The following is a 19104-nucleotide window of genomic DNA, read 5'->3' as shown; positions in this document are numbered from 1 at the left end:
GGGTATTTCTCGGTATCTGTATTGCTTAGAAAAATCACGTGACCCGAGCGCGGTAGTGGCGTCCTCATTTTAGTTGCTCATGTACAAACAGCTGACTCAGAAGCTTTCGTGCCCCAGATATGCGGCGGTTTCCAGACTATACGCCATGATTTATCTGTGCAGATGTGATTTCCACCAAAATATCTGAGCAATTTTGCTCGAACCCGCGGCTCCAATTTCCAGATTTGTGCAGATCTAATACGTTTTGCCTGCCTACATGTGCTCTATCGATTTTTTGGACGAAAAATAAATAAATAACTAAAATGGACCGAAAATGTGGAAAAGCAACAATTACAGTGAAAAAATTGTTTTTCTGTGAAAATATTAAACCCAGTTCATTCTTCAGATTGTTGGTCTACAGAAGTGGTGTATCTTTGGTTGTTCAGTGATGTACTATCATTGCGATCTATCTTTGTTACGCACGCCTGCTGAGACAGTTGAGTCTTTGCTGTGTAACTTAACCACAAAAAAGGAGTGAAACATGTTTGGGGCAGGAGCGGCACCGATCTTAGTTCTAAGTAAGCATTTTTATTGCAGTACTTCAAAATTTGTTGTTTATTGTTCTGTATTAACTCATTGTTGTGATCCGCAGGCCAAAATACCAAGAGGGATGCCGGCAGAAAGGTTCAGGTGGAGAACATAGGAGCTGGAAAGGTAAAAAGACAAGACACCACGAGGATGTTATGATACTTTAGAAGTGATACATTGTGTTTCATGAAATTATGTATGTTCAGACACGATGACGAGTTTTTCTCACCTGTCGCTGTTTAACGAGAACTAACTGAAGAATCAAACAAGTCATACTCGTAGTAGGGAGAGTGTGATCATATAGTTATCTGCGCGGGGAATATAGTGGTGTATCAAATATCCGACGCTTTGAATTACGCCTCTCAGTCCGCGTTTTGTGAAATATCCACAGGTGAAGAAGTCAGTGTAGACTGCGATATTGTTTCATACGATCCTTACAACTTTCTGTGCTTGTGAATTGTGTTAACGGCTTTGATTTCACGCAACACCCAATAATGTAACATCTCGGCACGCAGTGTGAAATCGGCCATGATTCGCAATATAAAACTATCCGTTTATGCAGTAAAGGCGCTGGAAGTTTCTATGTTTGACACACCCATTTTAGCTGTCAGATAATTCATCTTCCATTGAACTTAATCCACAGTTTATGATGCAAGTCTGGGCTCATTTTCGTCGGAACTCACTTAAGTGAAGTCAGACCTAAGTCGATGATAAGGAACCTCATAGAATGTGTGTGTGTGTGTGTTGTGTTGATCATCAAAGAGTTACTAACTAATTACGTTTATTTTATTGCAGGCAATAGCTGATGTTATAAGAACATGTCTTGGGCCACAAGCAATGTTGAAAATGTTAATGGATCCAATGGGAGGAATTGTTATGACTAATGATGGCAATGCCATTTTGAGAGAGATAACGGTGCAACATCCAGCTGGCAAGTCTATGATAGAAATAGCACGTACACAGGATGAAGAGGTATTTCTGCTATAGTATCTTATATGTACTACTGGCTTCATAGGCCACATATATACAGTGTGTAAATTTTCTTCTTTGGAATAAGATCTTTAAGCAAGAATGATAAATTTGTGTTTAAATTATGTAGCATTTGTAACAAGCTTAACTCGTGTTGTGTGGGCTAGGTTTCTGGGTTATACTGTGACTTAAACAAATAATATTTTTAAAAAATATACAGCATTCTGCTACACCAACAAAACCACAGAAATAAAATTCTTCCCTTGACCTACATAGGTCTGTCACAGCCGTTGGTACCAAAGCACCAACACCTTCAGCTTCAAAAAATGCAACCAAAACCTCAAAAACCCAAATACTCTATATTCACTAAATCAATTAAAACACAACCGACCAACTGTAAATATACAACACACGAAACATCACAATGACTATAGAATGAAACAGAAATTACTTACCAACAAAAGCCTCTGGTATGGCCGCCACCACACACACACACACACACAGACCTCATTTTGTTCCCACAAATGTGACACCTAACATTCAGCAATAAGACTGAACACCTGCAGAAACTGTATGACAAGACATCATATCATCGCCCATTTCAGAACATAGTGATGCAGTCATGAGCTTCACTGTCATATCATACTTAACAAAAACGCAATTTAAAAATTAGACTTCTATCCACGCAACAGATAACAAACTAATCAGACTTAACAAAAATGCCAAACCCATAAACAAAAATAACCTTAATAATGCGCTACCTAAATTCAAAACCACGTTAGCATGATGACAACCAAAGCTAAAATGAACGCATATCACACATTAAATTCAGCTTGTCAACATACACCACCGGAGGGCACCATCAAATACAGCAACATGACATCTACAAACACAACCAACTCAAAGACTCCCTGCTGTAGTGATGTCATATACCGAAACACGATTATGCCACGGTTCAAAGCAGGTTGGTGGAATCACACACTTCCATTGACCTGTACATATAAACTACGGCAACATTGATGTAGGCCTAGTACAGTCACACACGTCATAATTGCCAAAGTACCAAGAACCTGGTGGGAATGTGGAGTATTTTGGTGTGAGTTTTCTTATCATTAATATCTTAAAACTTGTTAACAATTTTGAAAATATAAGATTGCTGGAAGGGAGAGGTTTTCAGCAGGGACTAAAATGCAGTTACAGAATATGCAACACATTACAAAAATTGATTGTTGGGACAGAATTGTTGCCATCCCAAATTCACAAATCACTTTCCTACATAACCCAGACTTAAAGCTACACTACAGAGCATGCCGACATTTCAATCCTCACTCTAGAAAAATTGTACAAATATCAATGTCACTTCTCATAGAATGGTAGTATTGTGAACATTGTTACACCTCCTGTTTGGCAATCACATTTAGGTTTCCTGCGATTTCACTGTAGCCTATAGTTCAAAGAAAGTTCTTACCTTTGCAAAATATACGGCTCATATCCTTCACCAACTCAGCTTCAACTTGGTGACGCTTTGGCAAGATGGTAAACTGTTAATCATCCTTCCTTGTAACAATGGTAGTATAAACATGTCTTTGTTTAGTGACAATGTTTAAGGGCTAATCTTGTTTCTGCCATTTTTATGATTGAGATCTACAAAATCCGTAGGGTCGACAGAAGCGTCCGATCCCACGCGTCTGCTTTGGCCCGTGACGTACGGGTGTTGTCGTGTGTGACGTCATGACGGTGCGGAGTTTGGCTTGTGAGTGTGGCGTGTTTGTAGATGTCTTCGTGTTGTGGTTTGTTGTGCTCTCTGTTAGTACGTTCAGGGTTTTCGTTTGTGTAGTATTATGGGCTCTATTTGCTTTTGATCATTATCCAGAATTGTTCGACTGTCGGTTGTGTTTGTAGTGGAATTCGTTTCAATGAGTTAACGATTTTGTGTGATGGTTAATTTAGTGTTGTTCGCTGTAGATCGTGTGCTAATTTTAGTAAAATTAATTGGTTATTGTTTTTGTTCAGGAATCGATACGACAGATAAAATTATGTGCGCAGGTCAAGGGAAGTGTTCGATCCCAATGTGTGGCTGTGTATGTTGATATTGGTATCGGGAGATGTTTTTGTGCTATATAGGCCAAGGGAAGTGTTTGATCTTAATTTATGGGATCGGGAGCTGCTGTTGAACTATATAGGTCAAGGGAAGTGTCCGATTCCAGATGATATTGTGTTTAGTGGTATTTGGGGAAGTTGTGATGTCGGTTTTTTCGTCATTTTGTATGGTTTTGTATGGGGGTGGGTGTCTAAATTTGTTTATATTTAGTTTGCCTCCACCCAAAAATACCCCATTTCCCGCACTTGTGCCGTTAGTATCATCAGGCTTTTTGTGGAAGTGTGTGTGTGTGTGTGTGTGTTTTTCAATGTATTTTCGTCCTCATAATGTGTACGTACCGACTTTATATGCGCCATGTTGGAATCGTGGTTAATGGTCGTTTCCGCCATATTTGTGACGTCATGGGTCAAAGCAGACGGGCGGGATCGGACGCTTCCGTATTTCCAATCTGTAATTACTCATGATTTGCTAATTATTTCATTGTTTTAATGACTGTGATGAACATTCCCTTCGAAAATGGCCTGTATTGTGTATCAAATCTCGTTTCACTTTCCAAATTTATCTTTTTAGGCTTTTGGTCGAAAAAACTAGTTGGGCAAGCTACCAGAATATCGTCATTCAGTTATAAGTGGCTCTGTAAAAGTACCTGTTTCCAACAGATTGGTAGTAAGTGATTTTACCCATACACCTCAGTTGTCCAATGCTGCACGTCAATTCGGATGAGGTTATTGGATGCAATGAGCGAGAGTAAGAAGTAATAATTTAAGGAAGCAACTGGAGGTTAGGAAGTGTTGGGGAAACAGATTAGGAATTTTGGCACAGTGAGAAGACCTGGCTCAGACGGGAGATGTGTGTGTGGCTCATAATGATGTGGAAAAGTGAAAGCAAGGGGGAACAAGATAGACAAGTGAAAATAGGAGGTTGTGGGGTGGGTGTAGCTTTAACAGATGGATTGAATAAGAGTGAAGTGGTGAGGAGGGGAGAATGGAAGGATGGACGTGTGTGTGGTGAAGATTGAGAGACAGAGCTCAGGAGGATTGCAGTACAGAAGGGTATGGTGTAAGGAAAATTCCCATCTACATATGTCAGAGAAGCAGGTAAATGGGACAGAGGAGCCATATGGAAAGAAACATGTTGTACTTAACCTCATGCTCTGTCATTGATTGGTTGAATTTCCTTGTGGTCAGGCAGTAGTGGTGGCTACTCATTTGCTGGACAGCTGCTTGGTGCTTGTGCCCACATAAAAGCCTGTACAGAAGTTACAGCAGAGTTGATATGGTGCTACTGCTTTCACATGTGGCTCTGTTGCTAACAGGCTATGATATCTGGGTAGTTGCACGGGATACATCACACACTTTTGGGTCTTCCATGGAGGTACTGCCCCAGTAGCAAGGTGTTTTGTGTAGGCATGGCATAAGGACAGCACATGGTGTTCCGCAGATTGGGTGACTACAAAATATTAATTTTGAGAGATGGAAAGGATTTTGGGTACAACGTTTTTCATTTCAGGGGCAATGAGAGGTAGTAAACTCCCAGCAAAACATGTAGTTAATTTATTACAAATCAGAGTGATATTGGGTAATAATGGGTACTCTTTTGCCGCTGTATTTTGGGAGTGACTGGAAAGTCTCAGATATTTGTCGATATGGCACAGTAGACATGTTTGTGGACTAGGTTTTGAGGGTAGTGCTACTCTGTGAAGGCTCAGTGGGGCCTTGGGCATACTGATCAAGGTATTGCTCATTACCGCATATGTGCTATCCATGGGCAGCTAGACTTTATGAGAGAGCCTTTTTGGTGTTGAAGGGTCAGCAGCTATCAAAGTGGCAGAGGTTTTCGTGGATCCTTTGGAGAAGTGGTCAGTCTCCAAGAGTGTGGCATATTGAATTAAAAACCACCTGAATTGGATATGTTAGAAGCTGTGGAAGGTTTCTCCCAGATATCCAGTAAACATGTTGATATATGAGTGTGTGAGATGAATGCCCGTGGGCATCCCGCATATCTGTTTATATGTCTTCCCTTCAAAGAAGAAGAAGTTGGAAGAGGAGATGTATTAGAAAGGCTAATGTATGGGTGGAAGTGGTGGGACAGTATGGCTGGAAACTTGATGCAAGTAAGTCTGAATGGTGGTGACACCAAGGAATAATATAAGAGTAGTGATGGATGTAAGTATTAGAGAGAAGTGTGCTGTTCAAGACTTTCCTGACGTGATAAATGCTTCATTGGTTCATGGTGTCTTATCAGATAATGTTGTGGAAGCCACACAATATTTCATGAAGTACTTACTGATGTGTTGCTGCAGTGGCTTGCCAATATATATGCTGACTCGCTAGAAACATGCAAGCACTAAGGGGTGGGGCTATAACGTCATTTTAGACAAATCATAGAACACGGTGACATCCAGTAGCCCTCCTTCGGCTGGGGAAACAGCCCCAGTCTTCGCATTCACAATGAGGGAAAAGTGCGGCAGTGTGTTGGTGCCCAGTTCAAGTGTGCGGACTTTTGATTCTCTGTCTGTGGTGACTCAAACTCTTTCGTATCCGGCCAACAATGCCTTAGTACTGTCAGTGTTGGTTCCTATGCCTTGCTGAGTTGAAATCCTGTGTGTCTATTGATCAGGTTGTCACTTTTTCGGATTTAGATTGCTTCTTTAATGATGAAGTCCCAGTACGTGGAAGCGGATAAAAGGATCTTTGTCTCTTCGTTATTCATGCTTTGTCCTGTGTCAATTTCTACATCTAAATGGATACTCTGCAAATCACATTTAAGTGCCTGGCAGAGGGTTCATCGAACCACCTTCACAATTCTCTATTGTTCCAATCTCGTATAGGGCATGGAAAAACAAACACCTATATCTTTCCATGCAAGCTCTGATTTCCCTTATTTTATTATGAAGATCATTTCTCTCTATGTAAGTCAGTGCCAACAAAATATTTTCACATTCGGAGGAAAAATTTTGTGATTGAAATTTCGTGAGAAGACTCCTCCGCAGCAAATAATGCCTTTCTTTTAATGATGTCCACTCCCAAATCCATCATTTCAGTGACACTCTGTCCCCTATTTTGTGGTAATATAAAATGGCTGCCCTTCTTTGAACTTTTCAATATACCCCGTCAATCCAATCTGGTAAGGATTCCACACTGCGCAGCAGTTTTTTACCGTATGTTGGTGGCGTGTCCTTTAAGATTGGCAGGCTGTTCAAAAAACGTCAAATGAAATGTGTCTTCTGCCTCCAGCACAAGTGTAAACTGTGCTGAGTTTTGTAAGTAAAACCGAGGTCTAAAGAGACTGGGGATATATTAAATCCCGTGCCAGTGTGGGAAATCATACACTGGCCAGATGTGTGGCACTGTTACGGATAGATGCCAGCCAGAAAAGTCTGCTGTGGCTGAACGCTGTCTTGACACAGGATACAGCGTAAACTAAGGAGAGACAGAGATCGTTTGATCCGCTTCCATGTACTAGGCGTCGTCATTAAAGAAGCAGTCGAAATCCGTATAGGTAACGACCTGCTCCATAGAGACACAGGATTTTAACTCAGCAAGGCATGGGAACTAGTATTGGTGATACTAAGACATTGTCGGCTGCAGACAAAGGAAACAGAGTCAACACAGACAGAGAATCAAAGTCCACACACTTAAGCTGGGTGCCAGCGCACTGCCCGCTCGCACACTGGGCAGCTATTTGTGTCCGCACTTTTCCTGCATCGCAAGTGCAAAGGCTATGGCCCGCTTCACCAACAGGGGGCACTGGATTTTGCTGTGCTCTATGATTCATCTACGATGACTTTATAGCCCCATCCCTTGGCACCTGCACCTTTCTAGTGAGTCAGCATGTATATTGGCAAGCCATTGCAGCAACACGTCAGTAAGCACCTGAAGATGATGATCAGCTGTCCCATTGAAATATTGTGCTGCTTCAACATTATATGATGCAACACCAGTGAACCAATGGAGCAAGTACCTTAGGAGCACAGTAGAAGACAGGAGGGGGAATGGTTAAGGGATTAGTGAAAGGAGGAGGTAAGCCCTTGGATTCCAGCAGAATGTTAGGAGCCTGTTATGGAGTAAAGATGTGCCACCCTCACATATGCATAAGAAACATTCTAATGAAGTGCAGGTAGACAGGATGTGGGCTTGAGAGATAAAATTTCAAAGCAGCAGCATTGGATTTACTATGAAGGATAGAATAAGTAATGAGGTGCTGTGAGAAATAGTGAAAGAGAAGCCTTTGTAAGAGCGCATAGAAAAGACAAGACTGAGGTGGTACGGGCTTGTGAAAAGAACAGGAGTTGGTTGGATATGATGTTAGACATCAGAGCTTGTAAAGACCAAGAGATAGTATTGTTGGACTGAAGGAATGTTGGAAGAAGAGAGGAGGAGACAGGAACAAAGTGAAAAGAGAAATTAGATGGGAGTACAGAAAAACTTGGATGGTCTCACATTCCAGACAGACACACCGAGGGACTGCAAAATGTAAATGATGACAATGACGACTCACACTTCCCCCCACCCCCCTCACGTGCAGCCTCATGCCCTTTTTGGGCCGCTTCAGTAGTATTGTCATCCAGTTTGTCTCAATAGGGCGAGTTTGAAATGAGTGACGACATGATGCCTGTCATTTCAGCCTGTCCTAGGGGTGACATATTCAGTGTCCAGAAATGTCATAGTATGCCATCATAAAACAAGTTCCATAATTTTTCAACAGATTGACATCAGAGATACATGGCTATACTTTTTTTTATCTGTCTATTCTGTGACCCTTCTTGAAAACAGGAAAGACCTGCACTATTTTCCAGTCATAGGAATTCTTTGCTCCTCAGTTACCTACGGCACAGTGCTGCTTATTTCACGTCAGATAAAAAAAATATGAGGATTTTCTGGCAAGGCAGCAGATATAGAATTTGACTTTGGAATTCAATGAACACTTCATAAGATGGACTCTTTTTGCTTTTACAGCATCTTTAACATAGCTGTCGAACCACAGAGGGCCTTTCCCATCCGTCACACCTTCACTCAGCTCCTACCTGTCAAGCATATTGTACAGTACCCTTGTACCTTGTCCCGTTTGCTTAACATTTTCACTGCTGAATGTGAGTTTTACATGTTGAATCTTCAGGTAATCAGCACTTGCCATGCAGAAATAGCGTCTTATTTTTCTGTACAATCCTATTCATAGCTGTATTCAGTGATGCTATAACTGCTTTATGACACTGATCCCATTTCTGTGCTAATGAACATGAAAAGTTTCAGGCTGTTGGTGACATGGAGATCTTATATGTTATATTCATAATGCTGTTGAGGTAACATCTGGTTTCAGTCACTTTTCTGTCCCTAGTGCTAGGGGGCATTATTACTGTTCACAAGTGAGACTAGTTCAGGGACCTTTCCATACATGCTCCTCCAGTTAACTGAATACCATGTTAACATTTAATTTCTCCTATATGCCATGACAAATTCTGCTCTAACTAATGCTGATTGTATTCTTCCTGCCTGAAATCAGAATCTATATTATAAGGCCTTTGGAGGGATTTCTTTGTATTATTTCCAAAATTAGCGATAACACTTTGCAATAAAGATTTTAGTTAGAAGTAGAAAACAAGTTCCTTTAAACAATTTATTATGGCTGTGAATCATTGCATCAGTAAGATTATAAAATTGTTTGGAAATACTGTTGTACAGTAGCAATTTCAGCTCCATTCTCCCAATGGGATGGCAGCCCCTTGTGAAAGCAGTCTTGTGCAAGACATCTCCCTCCTCCTGTTTGCCTTGTGGGATAATCACTATGATCATAAAATTATTCCAGTAAATTATTATGAACAATGTCCTTCGAGAAATCATCCGAGTGAGTGACAGTTCTTCTTCCACTAGTATCATTTCCTCAGAAATGAAAATTGTACTTCAGGGTCACAAGTTTACATTCTCTGTACTGTTGCACATATTCTCTGCAATGTTCTGAGTGAAACACCTCACACCTGTTTTGTTACAATCTGCAATGCTCATAAGATTTAATCACTGGTAGAAATGCCTTTAAAGTTGCAAAGACATTTGTTTGTCTTGTATATGACTCCATTTGCTTGGCTCCATGTGTGTTATAACTTGAATCATATTAACACACAAACAAGAGTAGCAGCAATATGCGTTGAAAATCAGCTCTCTTTAAAAACATACAACACTTCCATACAATGAATGATCAATAGCAGAGAAGTTTTGAAATCGTGTCAGTGGTAGCATGAAGTGCAGTGTTGTCACATGGAACTTTTCAGTGTTAGATGCATTCGTAGCAGTTGCTTTGTATGATGCTATCTGGTTGGCAGCTGTAATGGAAATGACAATATAGCAACAGTGTGTGCTAAAAGTCATGTACCAAGCTGGTCTAGGCCAAAGGCTTCTCATTGCCAATTACAAATGAAGGGAAGGCAGTGGGTGGGCTGTCTGATATTTACCTCAAAATTACCAGTTTCACTGCTGTGTAGAGCAGAAAGTTTTGAATCCAGTCACATAACTAGTTTAATATTCTGTAAGCTCATATTTTGCTCACTAAGTAACACTGTGAAACTGTATTGGATACCTTTCACAACTCAAGAAATGTATTGTCAAACAATTTGATGTTATGTATGGTCATCTGAAGAGAGCAAACCGACTGTCACAAGAACTTTGTTGGGAGAATCGGTGTTGATTCCTGTAGAGGAGACTTTGTCTCCATAAAGATCATTGCTGTAACTACCAAATTTGTGTGTGTGTGTCACTTCATAGTTTGCGCATGAAGTTTGTGCTTAGTTCAGCCACCTGGCCTGCTAGTATGAAAGCAGTTGCATGCACAGCCTGCCGGCTGTGCCCCAGTTAGAAGTAATGACTATATAGGTCGGAACGCAAGGCTCTGTCAGCCACTTGTGTGTTGTCTGTCGTTTGTACTTTGTCTCTCATGTGTTTATGCTTTTTCATGTAATAAATTTACAGTGTTCTTGGATTAGAGCAGTCAAGATATGTGAACAATCAGATGACACTTCTTGAAAACAGGTTTTACATGGGTCTCTTCCAGTTGCTTGGTACCCTTTGTTTCTCCAGCAGCTTACAAGAAACTGCAGCCAGGAGGACATAAAATTCTCTCACTTAACCTGTATAAAATCATTTAGGTGTCTCAGCAATGTAGGAAAAGATAGATTGCTACTTACCATAAAGCTGACATGTTAAGTTCAGGGGTGTATATTCCCGGGAGATCCGGGAAAAACCCGGGAATATTTTCATCCGGGAGAATTGTTTAGAATTCCGGGAATTTTTCATTGTTTTAGTTTTCAGTTAATTCTGTGTGATTTTGACTGGTAAGAACCAATACTCTAACAAAGGATATTATTGTATCCCACTACTGCAGAATAATACTACAGCAACAAAAATTGAATGGGAGGGGAAAAAAGAAAAGAAAACTTGAGTTGCAAAGGAAATCTGCCGTATACAACAACAAAACAGTGCTCATACAAGTGTCTGCCAACAGTAAAGTGTTTCAAAGGCTTTAGGAACACTATGCAATACTTTATAACAACAAATTGCCTCTGATGAGTGCGACATGACAACTGTTTAAATTAGATTCGTTTGAACAGTTGCAGGCGGCCTCGTGTGCATGCGCAGTTGAGTCGCGTATGAGTAGTACTTCTCCCGCTTCTAGTTAGGAAGTGTGGCTGGGCGCCACTACTTAATATTGCCCCGGTTCGGAAATATCGTAGATACGGGGCTGATACATAGAGCAGTGTGAGTGGGGAGGTGGGTCGTCTCCATGTGACCTGTGTTTACGTTCAGTGATTTTGTTGTTTCCTCTTCGTTTATTGCTCTCACGTTAAATGATAACAAAACGGATTTTTGTGGCTGGGAGCTATCAAATGAATTAAAATACGTTCGCATAATTACGGCAGGCTAAAATATGTTAATAGTTTCAGATTTTATTTCCACCTTTGACAGTCAAGCATTAATCGCCTTACAGAACAATGAAGTTATTTTTGTCGGTTTGCTAAAGAGATTTGGCTTTTATTAATCCTTTCTACTGAGGCAGTCAATTTATTTGAAACGAAGTGTTTAATTTCACACTATTGGCTAGTTTCAACAGTTCGCTGCATTTCAAGTGCACGTATGGCATTATGCTATATTAAAGAACCAACCATGAGTACTGATACTCCAAGGAAATTTACATACGGATGTGCATTTTAAGCCGAATTATGCGAAATCCCAACACTCTTGAAGTATCCTTTGATGTCTTGTTTCTTTTATGACATAATGTAAGATCTTCTAATGTTTTACACATACGAACATATGGGCTTCCTGCGTCATCGTAGCTGCGCAAGCGGAGTGACGCCAGTTATCCGTCGCTTTCTTGCAACTGCTGAAACAAACCTATTTCTAATAGGTCACGGGAAAATATTGCGAATGGTGGTTTGAAAAGCGTTACATTCAAAGCAGATTTACTTTTACGCAACATGAACTATGTGCGAGAATGTACAATGAATTTCTTAAATCACAAAGCGTTTGACTCTCATTTAAAAATCAACTCTTTGAGGACGACCATTTAGAAGAATTTCGAGCCCAGAAGATGAGACATTTGCATTGTTGTTAAAAATTTTACTGGCACATTTGTGTGATGTGTCTTAAAGTGTAACACGCGCTATGGGTATTATTTTACACCATTAACTTTTCTTATTTGTGTATTCGCACTACTTAAGAGTGGCTGACTACATCACGTGTCCTGTTGCTGTCATCAGCTGGCGAGATCACGTGAATGAGCTATGACGCTTACAAAAGCGCATCGCAATCTCGATTTCAATGCTTCGGAAAGTGACATGCGTTGTTTGGTGGAATTCAAATTTATACCTTCGTAATACGGAAATATGCAGCGTACATGTTGCTGCACATCAAAGGTCTCTCAAAACTTGTTTTTCCCCCTGAGTTTCGCTTTCTAAAGTTCCGGGAAATTCTGCGTTGGTATATAAAACCATAAACATTCAAAGTATTGATGACTTTTACAGTGCCGAGGAAGAGTATACTGTCACTTAACACGGAAAAAGTGTATTTTCACCCAGGAGAAAGTGTATTTTTAACTGGGAAATCCGGGAATGTTTTTTCCTTGTCCACATATACACCCTGTAAGTTGCAGACAGGCACAATTAAGACACTTAAATATAACCTTTCGGTCACAGCCTTTTTCAGCAAACGAAAGAGACAGACACACCATTCATTCACACAAGCAAGCGCACATCATGCACACAACCGCGAGATCCAGCAGCTAGGGCCAGGCGTTCTGGTTTGTATGTTGTGATTTCTGAGGTTGTGGTTACCCTGAGAACACAGCTGTTTTTATCTGAATACATATCGGATTTATCTTCTGTGTTGATGTTACAATGTCTTGCTTTCAAGCTTATCGTCTGACCACCACTCTTATTGACTGCATAGAACTGGAAGCTAATTCAACCCCTTTCATTGCTGTCACACATCATGGCAAGCATTGACAACATTTCAACACGAAACACCTGAGCACACCACTCCCCTTATCAAGACTGACAGTCTGCTGTAGAAATGAATACTGTTGTTGAGTATTTGTCCAATTTTAAAGTCAGTTCAATTTCAGTTACAAATTGAGTCAGACAAACTCCAATTTAAATGTGGTAGAAGGTCCTAAAATGCCAAAGTACGCAGTTTCGAGTCCCGTGGTTGGCAACATGATATAATTTGCTTCCAGTTCACTGCTCCCCTCCCTGCACTCATCTACTTCTCAGCCAAGCTGATATCACTGTTCCCCCACCAACCCTTCCATAGCGCTGTGCTTGAGCAAGTGTGATACATGGAATGCAGTATCTTCTAGGATGAAATTCATGTAACAGCAGCAGCTAATACATAAATTAAAGATTGGAGTCACAATTCAGTCCAATTTTCCAACTTCCATTTGTCCCGCTGCCTACTAATGTCTGTTGGTACTACCCCCATAAAAGGGCTTGCTGCTGTAACTTCTTCTCGCAATAACAGTTAGTTTAATATGATTTATTTTGTGTGTTAGGTATTTCGTTCTAGATTAATTTTCCTTCATGTTTCATCTTAATGCCACCATCATGTGCTCCAGTATTCTGGATATGTTAACTGCAACTGAATCTCTCATTTGCAACCGACTTAGTAAATCACTACTATCTCATAATCAAACAAAGTATTGATCTAGGTTCCGAATTGAGTAATATTTTTTGAAAGACAGCATTTCTGCTTATCAATGTTACCTTTACTTAAAAAGCAGGATTAATGTTTGTATGTGGTAATTAAACATGTATGAGAACTTTATTGCAAATCTGTTCAAATACAACAAGAGCTTGTAAGTCGATAGAATTTAGTGCTGTTTCCTCCTTTTTTTTTTTGTCAAAACTGTCAAATTTTAAGCAGTACAATAGATTGTTGTAGTGGCTAGTTCATAGTTTCTTGCATATCTTTTACTCTAGCACTGTGTAAGTCAAATGTCATGTTATCGTTCAAGCAATATCAATACTGTATCGAGCACTTTGGCGTAACAGGAAATCTTGAGTCTGTTCGTACACAAGTATCATTTGCTCAGCTCATTCCAACTGAATTCTTCAGAATAAATCTGCATGTGCCACAACAGCCAAAGCTTCATCTACAAATGTAAAATGGCCCCTATGTACCCTATTAAACAACATAAAAATATTAACCTAAGTAGCAGTAGTTTAATCTACGAATATGACGACAACCCAGTATTTTTTGAATGATGAATTTGGGAAAAAAACTCATTTTATAATTGGATAAATACAGTATGTTTCCTGCCACATTTGCTGAACTGACTGTTGGAAGTCTGCTTCTTCAACAATGTATACATAATGTATGAATAAATCGCAGGAAAATAATAATTTCTGAAACTCCTGGAGGTGGATACATTGTGGTTGTTACAGTGCTTTGGAAGCTTGTTGAAAAGAGCACACAGCAGTGTAGAACAAAACTATTTGTAGGTTTGACTGGGAAGAACTGTAATATGAACCACACTCTCGTCATATCCGTATGCTTTCAGTTCATTCACTGAAGACACAACCATTGGTTGAGAGGTGAATGAAGACAGAACCACAGTAGGCGAACAAGTGAGGTCATAGACCAGTGAAACAATTGATGATAAGCTACAACAAAGTCCAAATACAGCCTAGGGGTAAACAATGTAGCACTGGTCATTGCTACACTGGAGAGCTTGCTGTCAACTTCGATTGGTTGACAATAAAGCTTTCGCAGGTGTTTTGCCACGTGCCTCAATACTGGCAGATGTATCCTCTCACACTGTGCCTTGTGATCTTGATGGTCTGTGCATATTTACATAGATTGGTCAGTTGATATGTCAAGTGGGATTACAAGACTGGCTATTGAGAAACCATTTTCAGTAAATAGTTTACAAAAATCCTCTGTGATGATCATTCTAGTCATTTGCTGTTGGGATTACTCTTCAACTGTTTATTTCTTTGTTCTTAAACTTAATGACTAGCTATATTTTGCAACTCTTCTTTTAAAACTTTCTTAGTTATCCAGTTGTAAGATTCACTGGCTGTACCTGGTGGCAGTTGGGTGGCACGGTGCTACCATAACAGCTTGTAGCTGATTGTGAATTGTAGTCTATCCATATTTATAAGTTGATTGTTGTCTCTTCATAATTTACATTATGTTGCCAGATGATGGTCAATATTAAATATCTTTTTCCTATGGTTCCTTGTGACCATTTCATAGTTTTGCAATTTAGTGGGAATGTAAGGATACCATTCACATAGCTGTGATAATTCCTACATTACTATATTAAACTGCACTTATCTTACCCCTTCCCCACCTAGTTCTGGGAGAGATCTGATATTTCTCACTTTGTTCATACAATTCAAATAGTTTCTTGATAGTAATCCAGCATTTAAATGAAACACACAACACATTTGTAATAGTCTCGTGTCTAGTGATAGTGTTTTACAGTGTATTTGAAACTAACTATAATACTGGTTATTGCAGGTTGCCTGTCTGCCAAGATGACAGAACTGCTTTAGCCTCTTGCTTCCCTTTATTGATTGAACACCTCATAAATCTTCTTCTACTTTTATTTTAATGTCTCGGTAGTGGCAGAGATTTTCTCAATTTCAGTCATATTTCCTTCACAGCTTAGCCACTTTCCAGTGTGTGGTAGAGTACCTCATTTTTCCCCATTCCATTTGTGAGTGGGTGTGGCTAAAACTCATGAGCTTTTAATTCACAGTAAGTTATGTTTATTTATATTGAGTGTCAACAGCTACTCTCTGCGCCAGTGGTGTATCTCGGCAGGTCTTCGTGGATTTCACTAGTCTTCTGGCATTGCAACCTTCCTGTGTGCAACTACATCATCTGTGGACAGATTCACAGCACTTCCAACATTATCCACTGGATCATTAAGAGAATTTGAAAGCAGTAACGACTTTATAACTCTCACTAGGGATAGTCTCGAAATTACCTTTACATCCATCCACTTTGTTCCATTAAGAGTGATATTGTGAGTTCTATCTTCAGAAAAGTTCTGAATCGAGTAAAAAATGTGATCTTTTACTTGGGACGGGCGCTGATAACCTCGCTGTTGTGCGCCCTAAAACACTAATAATCATCATCATCTTTTACTTGGGAAAGCTTTTATTTTGTTCACTAAATGGCAGTATGGAGTGCCTTCCAGAAGTCAAGGAACAGTGGATCCACCAGGTTGTCATTATATATGGTGCTCTGTCCTGTAGGCGAAGATGGCAAGCAGAGTTTCACGAGATCTCTGTTTGTGAAATTTGTGTCTATTTTTAAGAGATATTTTCATTCTCCAAAAACCTTAATGTTCGAGCATAAAAAAAGTTCTGTGATTTTGAAAGAGATTGATGTTAGCAAGGAAGGCCTAGAGTTATGTTTATTTGTCCAACAACCATCTGTGAAACAAACAGCTGTTAGATGTGGAGCAAGGTCTTTTGCATAATCTCTGTCCATCTTGTCCAGGCACCTTTCAACTGTTGAGAGAAGTGATTGTGTGGAATAGAAAATTAACCAAAATTGCTCAGTATCTGCCATTTCAGCATCCATGTGGTGATTGATAGGAGGAACCATATTCAGATCTTTCACGGAGAAACATTTTCAGAAACCAAATTCACTTATTTCTACCTTCATTCTGTCATCTTCTACGTAAGTGCCAATTTTGTCCCTATGGTGACTGAAAAAATAGCACTTAGATCTGGACAATATGTTCCTGCTCTGCCTTTAGTTTTGTGGGAGCAGAATTTATTTTGTCATGTTTTGTTCCGTAACGCTGCACTTATCGTATCTAATGTATTCCATGAAATGTGTAAATTGCCTATTTGCTGCCATGGTAACGTGATATAGTCAAAGTGAGTGTATTCTATATGTAATATTTCCCACCAAAATCAATACCGGTAACTAGCTGAGCTACGATCAACGCATTGTATCAAAACAGTCTCAAGGCATTCAGTGAATCGTGCATACGTGTGAAAACCAACACTGCACTGAATGGTCTTAATTAGTGTAAATTAATTGACAAAATTAAAAGAATTAATTCTGTAATTTTTGAAACTGAATTGCTTGTTTGGTGGGTAGAAATTTTATAGCAAATTGACTATCACCGAACTTGCTTGATTTCCAGTAGTGAATCTGGATTTTTCCAGTGTTGAGCAACTTTTTATCTTACCCCATGTTCTTTTTAGGTTCAGAATCCACATTCAGTTTTGTCTTTAGTTTGTGGTGCTCAAAACAAAATTACAGATATCAGTTTATGAATCTGGAGATTGCACAAAATCTATCATGTCTATAGTCCTAACTTCTCTTTGTTGTTGATATAGTTCAAGTAGCAAATTGTTCATTTTAATGTGGTGTTTAAATAATATACACAATACAGATTTATAATTCTCATCTGGTGTATTCAATACTTAATATGTTACTTCTTATTGCCTCTCATCCACTCACCAAAATGGCAGGAAAAAGGTTTACTCTTACTCTAAGAGCTACTTGCAGACTTGGTGAGAGGTGAACATCACTTACCAGCAATGTCTTAATGAGAATACTGTCATTATTTTATAGTGCTTAGTGAATGCACCCTTAAACAAACACAATCACTGGCGTCTCAAAATGATGTGTGAAAATGTCAGTGAATTCTACATCGACATTGTGCAAGACAATGTATGGCGCACGAGTACCCTGTACCTCTGCTAGTCATTTCCTTTTCTGTTCCACTCGCAAATAGACAGGGGGAAAAAAAGACTGCACATATGCTTCAGTATGAGCCCTAATTTCACATATCTTATCTTCATGACATGCAATGTATGTTGGCAGCAGTAGAATGATTCAGCAGTTAGCTTCAAATGCCTGTTTTCTAAATTTTCTCAATAGGGTTCATTGAAAAGAACATCACCTTCCCTCCTAGGATTCACATTTAAGTTGCCAAAGCATCTCCATAACATGTTGTTCGAACTTACTGGTAACGAATCTAGCAGTTTGTCTCTGAATTGCTGCAATATCCTCCTATCCGACCTAGTACTGATCCCAAACACTTGAAGAGTATTCAAGAATATGTCGCACCAGCACCCTGTATGCAGTCTCCTTTACAGGTGAACCACTCTTGCCTAAAACTTGCCCAATAAACTGGTTGACCATTCGCCTTCCCTACTACAGTTCTCACGTGCTCGTTCCATTTCATATCACTTGCCACATTATGCCCAGATATTTAAATGACATGACTGTTCACAAGCAGGATGCTACTAATGCTAAATCTGAACATTACATGTTTGGATTTCCTACTCGTGAGCATTCCGTTTCATATCGCTTTGCATCATTATGCCCAGTCATGTAAACAGGGCACTACTAATGCTGTATCCAAACATTACGGGTTTGTTTTTGCGACTCATCTGCATTAACTTATGTTCTTCTACATTAAGAGCTAGCTGTCATTCATCACACCAACTAGAAATTTACACTGTCATCTTGTATATTCTTACAGTCATGCAACTTCAACACGTTCCTGTACACCACAGCATTATCAGCAGACACCCACAGATTTCTGCCCACCCTGTCCACCAATTAATTTGTGTACATAGAGAACAGTAGCAGTCCTGTCACACTTCCCTGGAGCAACAGAATAGAAGACTACATGTGATATCACATGCTTCTAGTTTGCAGTTGTGCTGTTCGTATACTGTCCGCTGTTTTCAGTTGATTGTTATAGTTAATAGCTACTTATTACGAATATTTCCATACAGGCGAGAACATGTAAATGCAGCGAATCATTAATTTATAGAGCTACTGGTTTCGTATTGCAAAGTTTTGATAGTGTCCACAGAGTGTGGGAGATGAGTGCATCAATAAGTGAGTGCATTGTCGTGTTGTAAATAGAAATTGATCAAAAGGAGAAAAAATATTATAGTAGTAAATAAGCTGATTAACAAAAGAAATGAGTCTGCA

At 39.6% G+C, this 19104-nt stretch overlaps 1 protein-coding gene across 1 annotated transcript in view; it reads left to right on the top strand.

Annotated features, from left to right (window-relative positions):
- The first annotated feature begins 438 nt into the window (after positions 1-438).
- The window catches only part of LOC126412556 (T-complex protein 1 subunit gamma), a 59705-nt gene continuing 41039 nt past the window's right edge, over positions 439-19104 (top strand). The window contains exons 1-3 of the mRNA XM_050082208.1: positions 439-557; positions 632-693; positions 1363-1539. Of these exons, the coding sequence (XP_049938165.1) occupies positions 521-557; positions 632-693; positions 1363-1539 (276 nt within the window). The 5' untranslated portion in view covers positions 439-520. The remainder of the gene's footprint in view (positions 558-631; positions 694-1362; positions 1540-19104) is intronic.

Source organism: Schistocerca serialis, chromosome 7 (genome assembly GCF_023864345.2).
Source record: "Schistocerca serialis cubense isolate TAMUIC-IGC-003099 chromosome 7, iqSchSeri2.2, whole genome shotgun sequence".
NCBI lineage: Eukaryota > Metazoa > Arthropoda > Insecta > Orthoptera > Acrididae > Schistocerca > Schistocerca serialis.
Note: the sequence above shows the minus strand (reverse complement) of the source record. Positions and strands in the feature narration are given on the sequence as shown.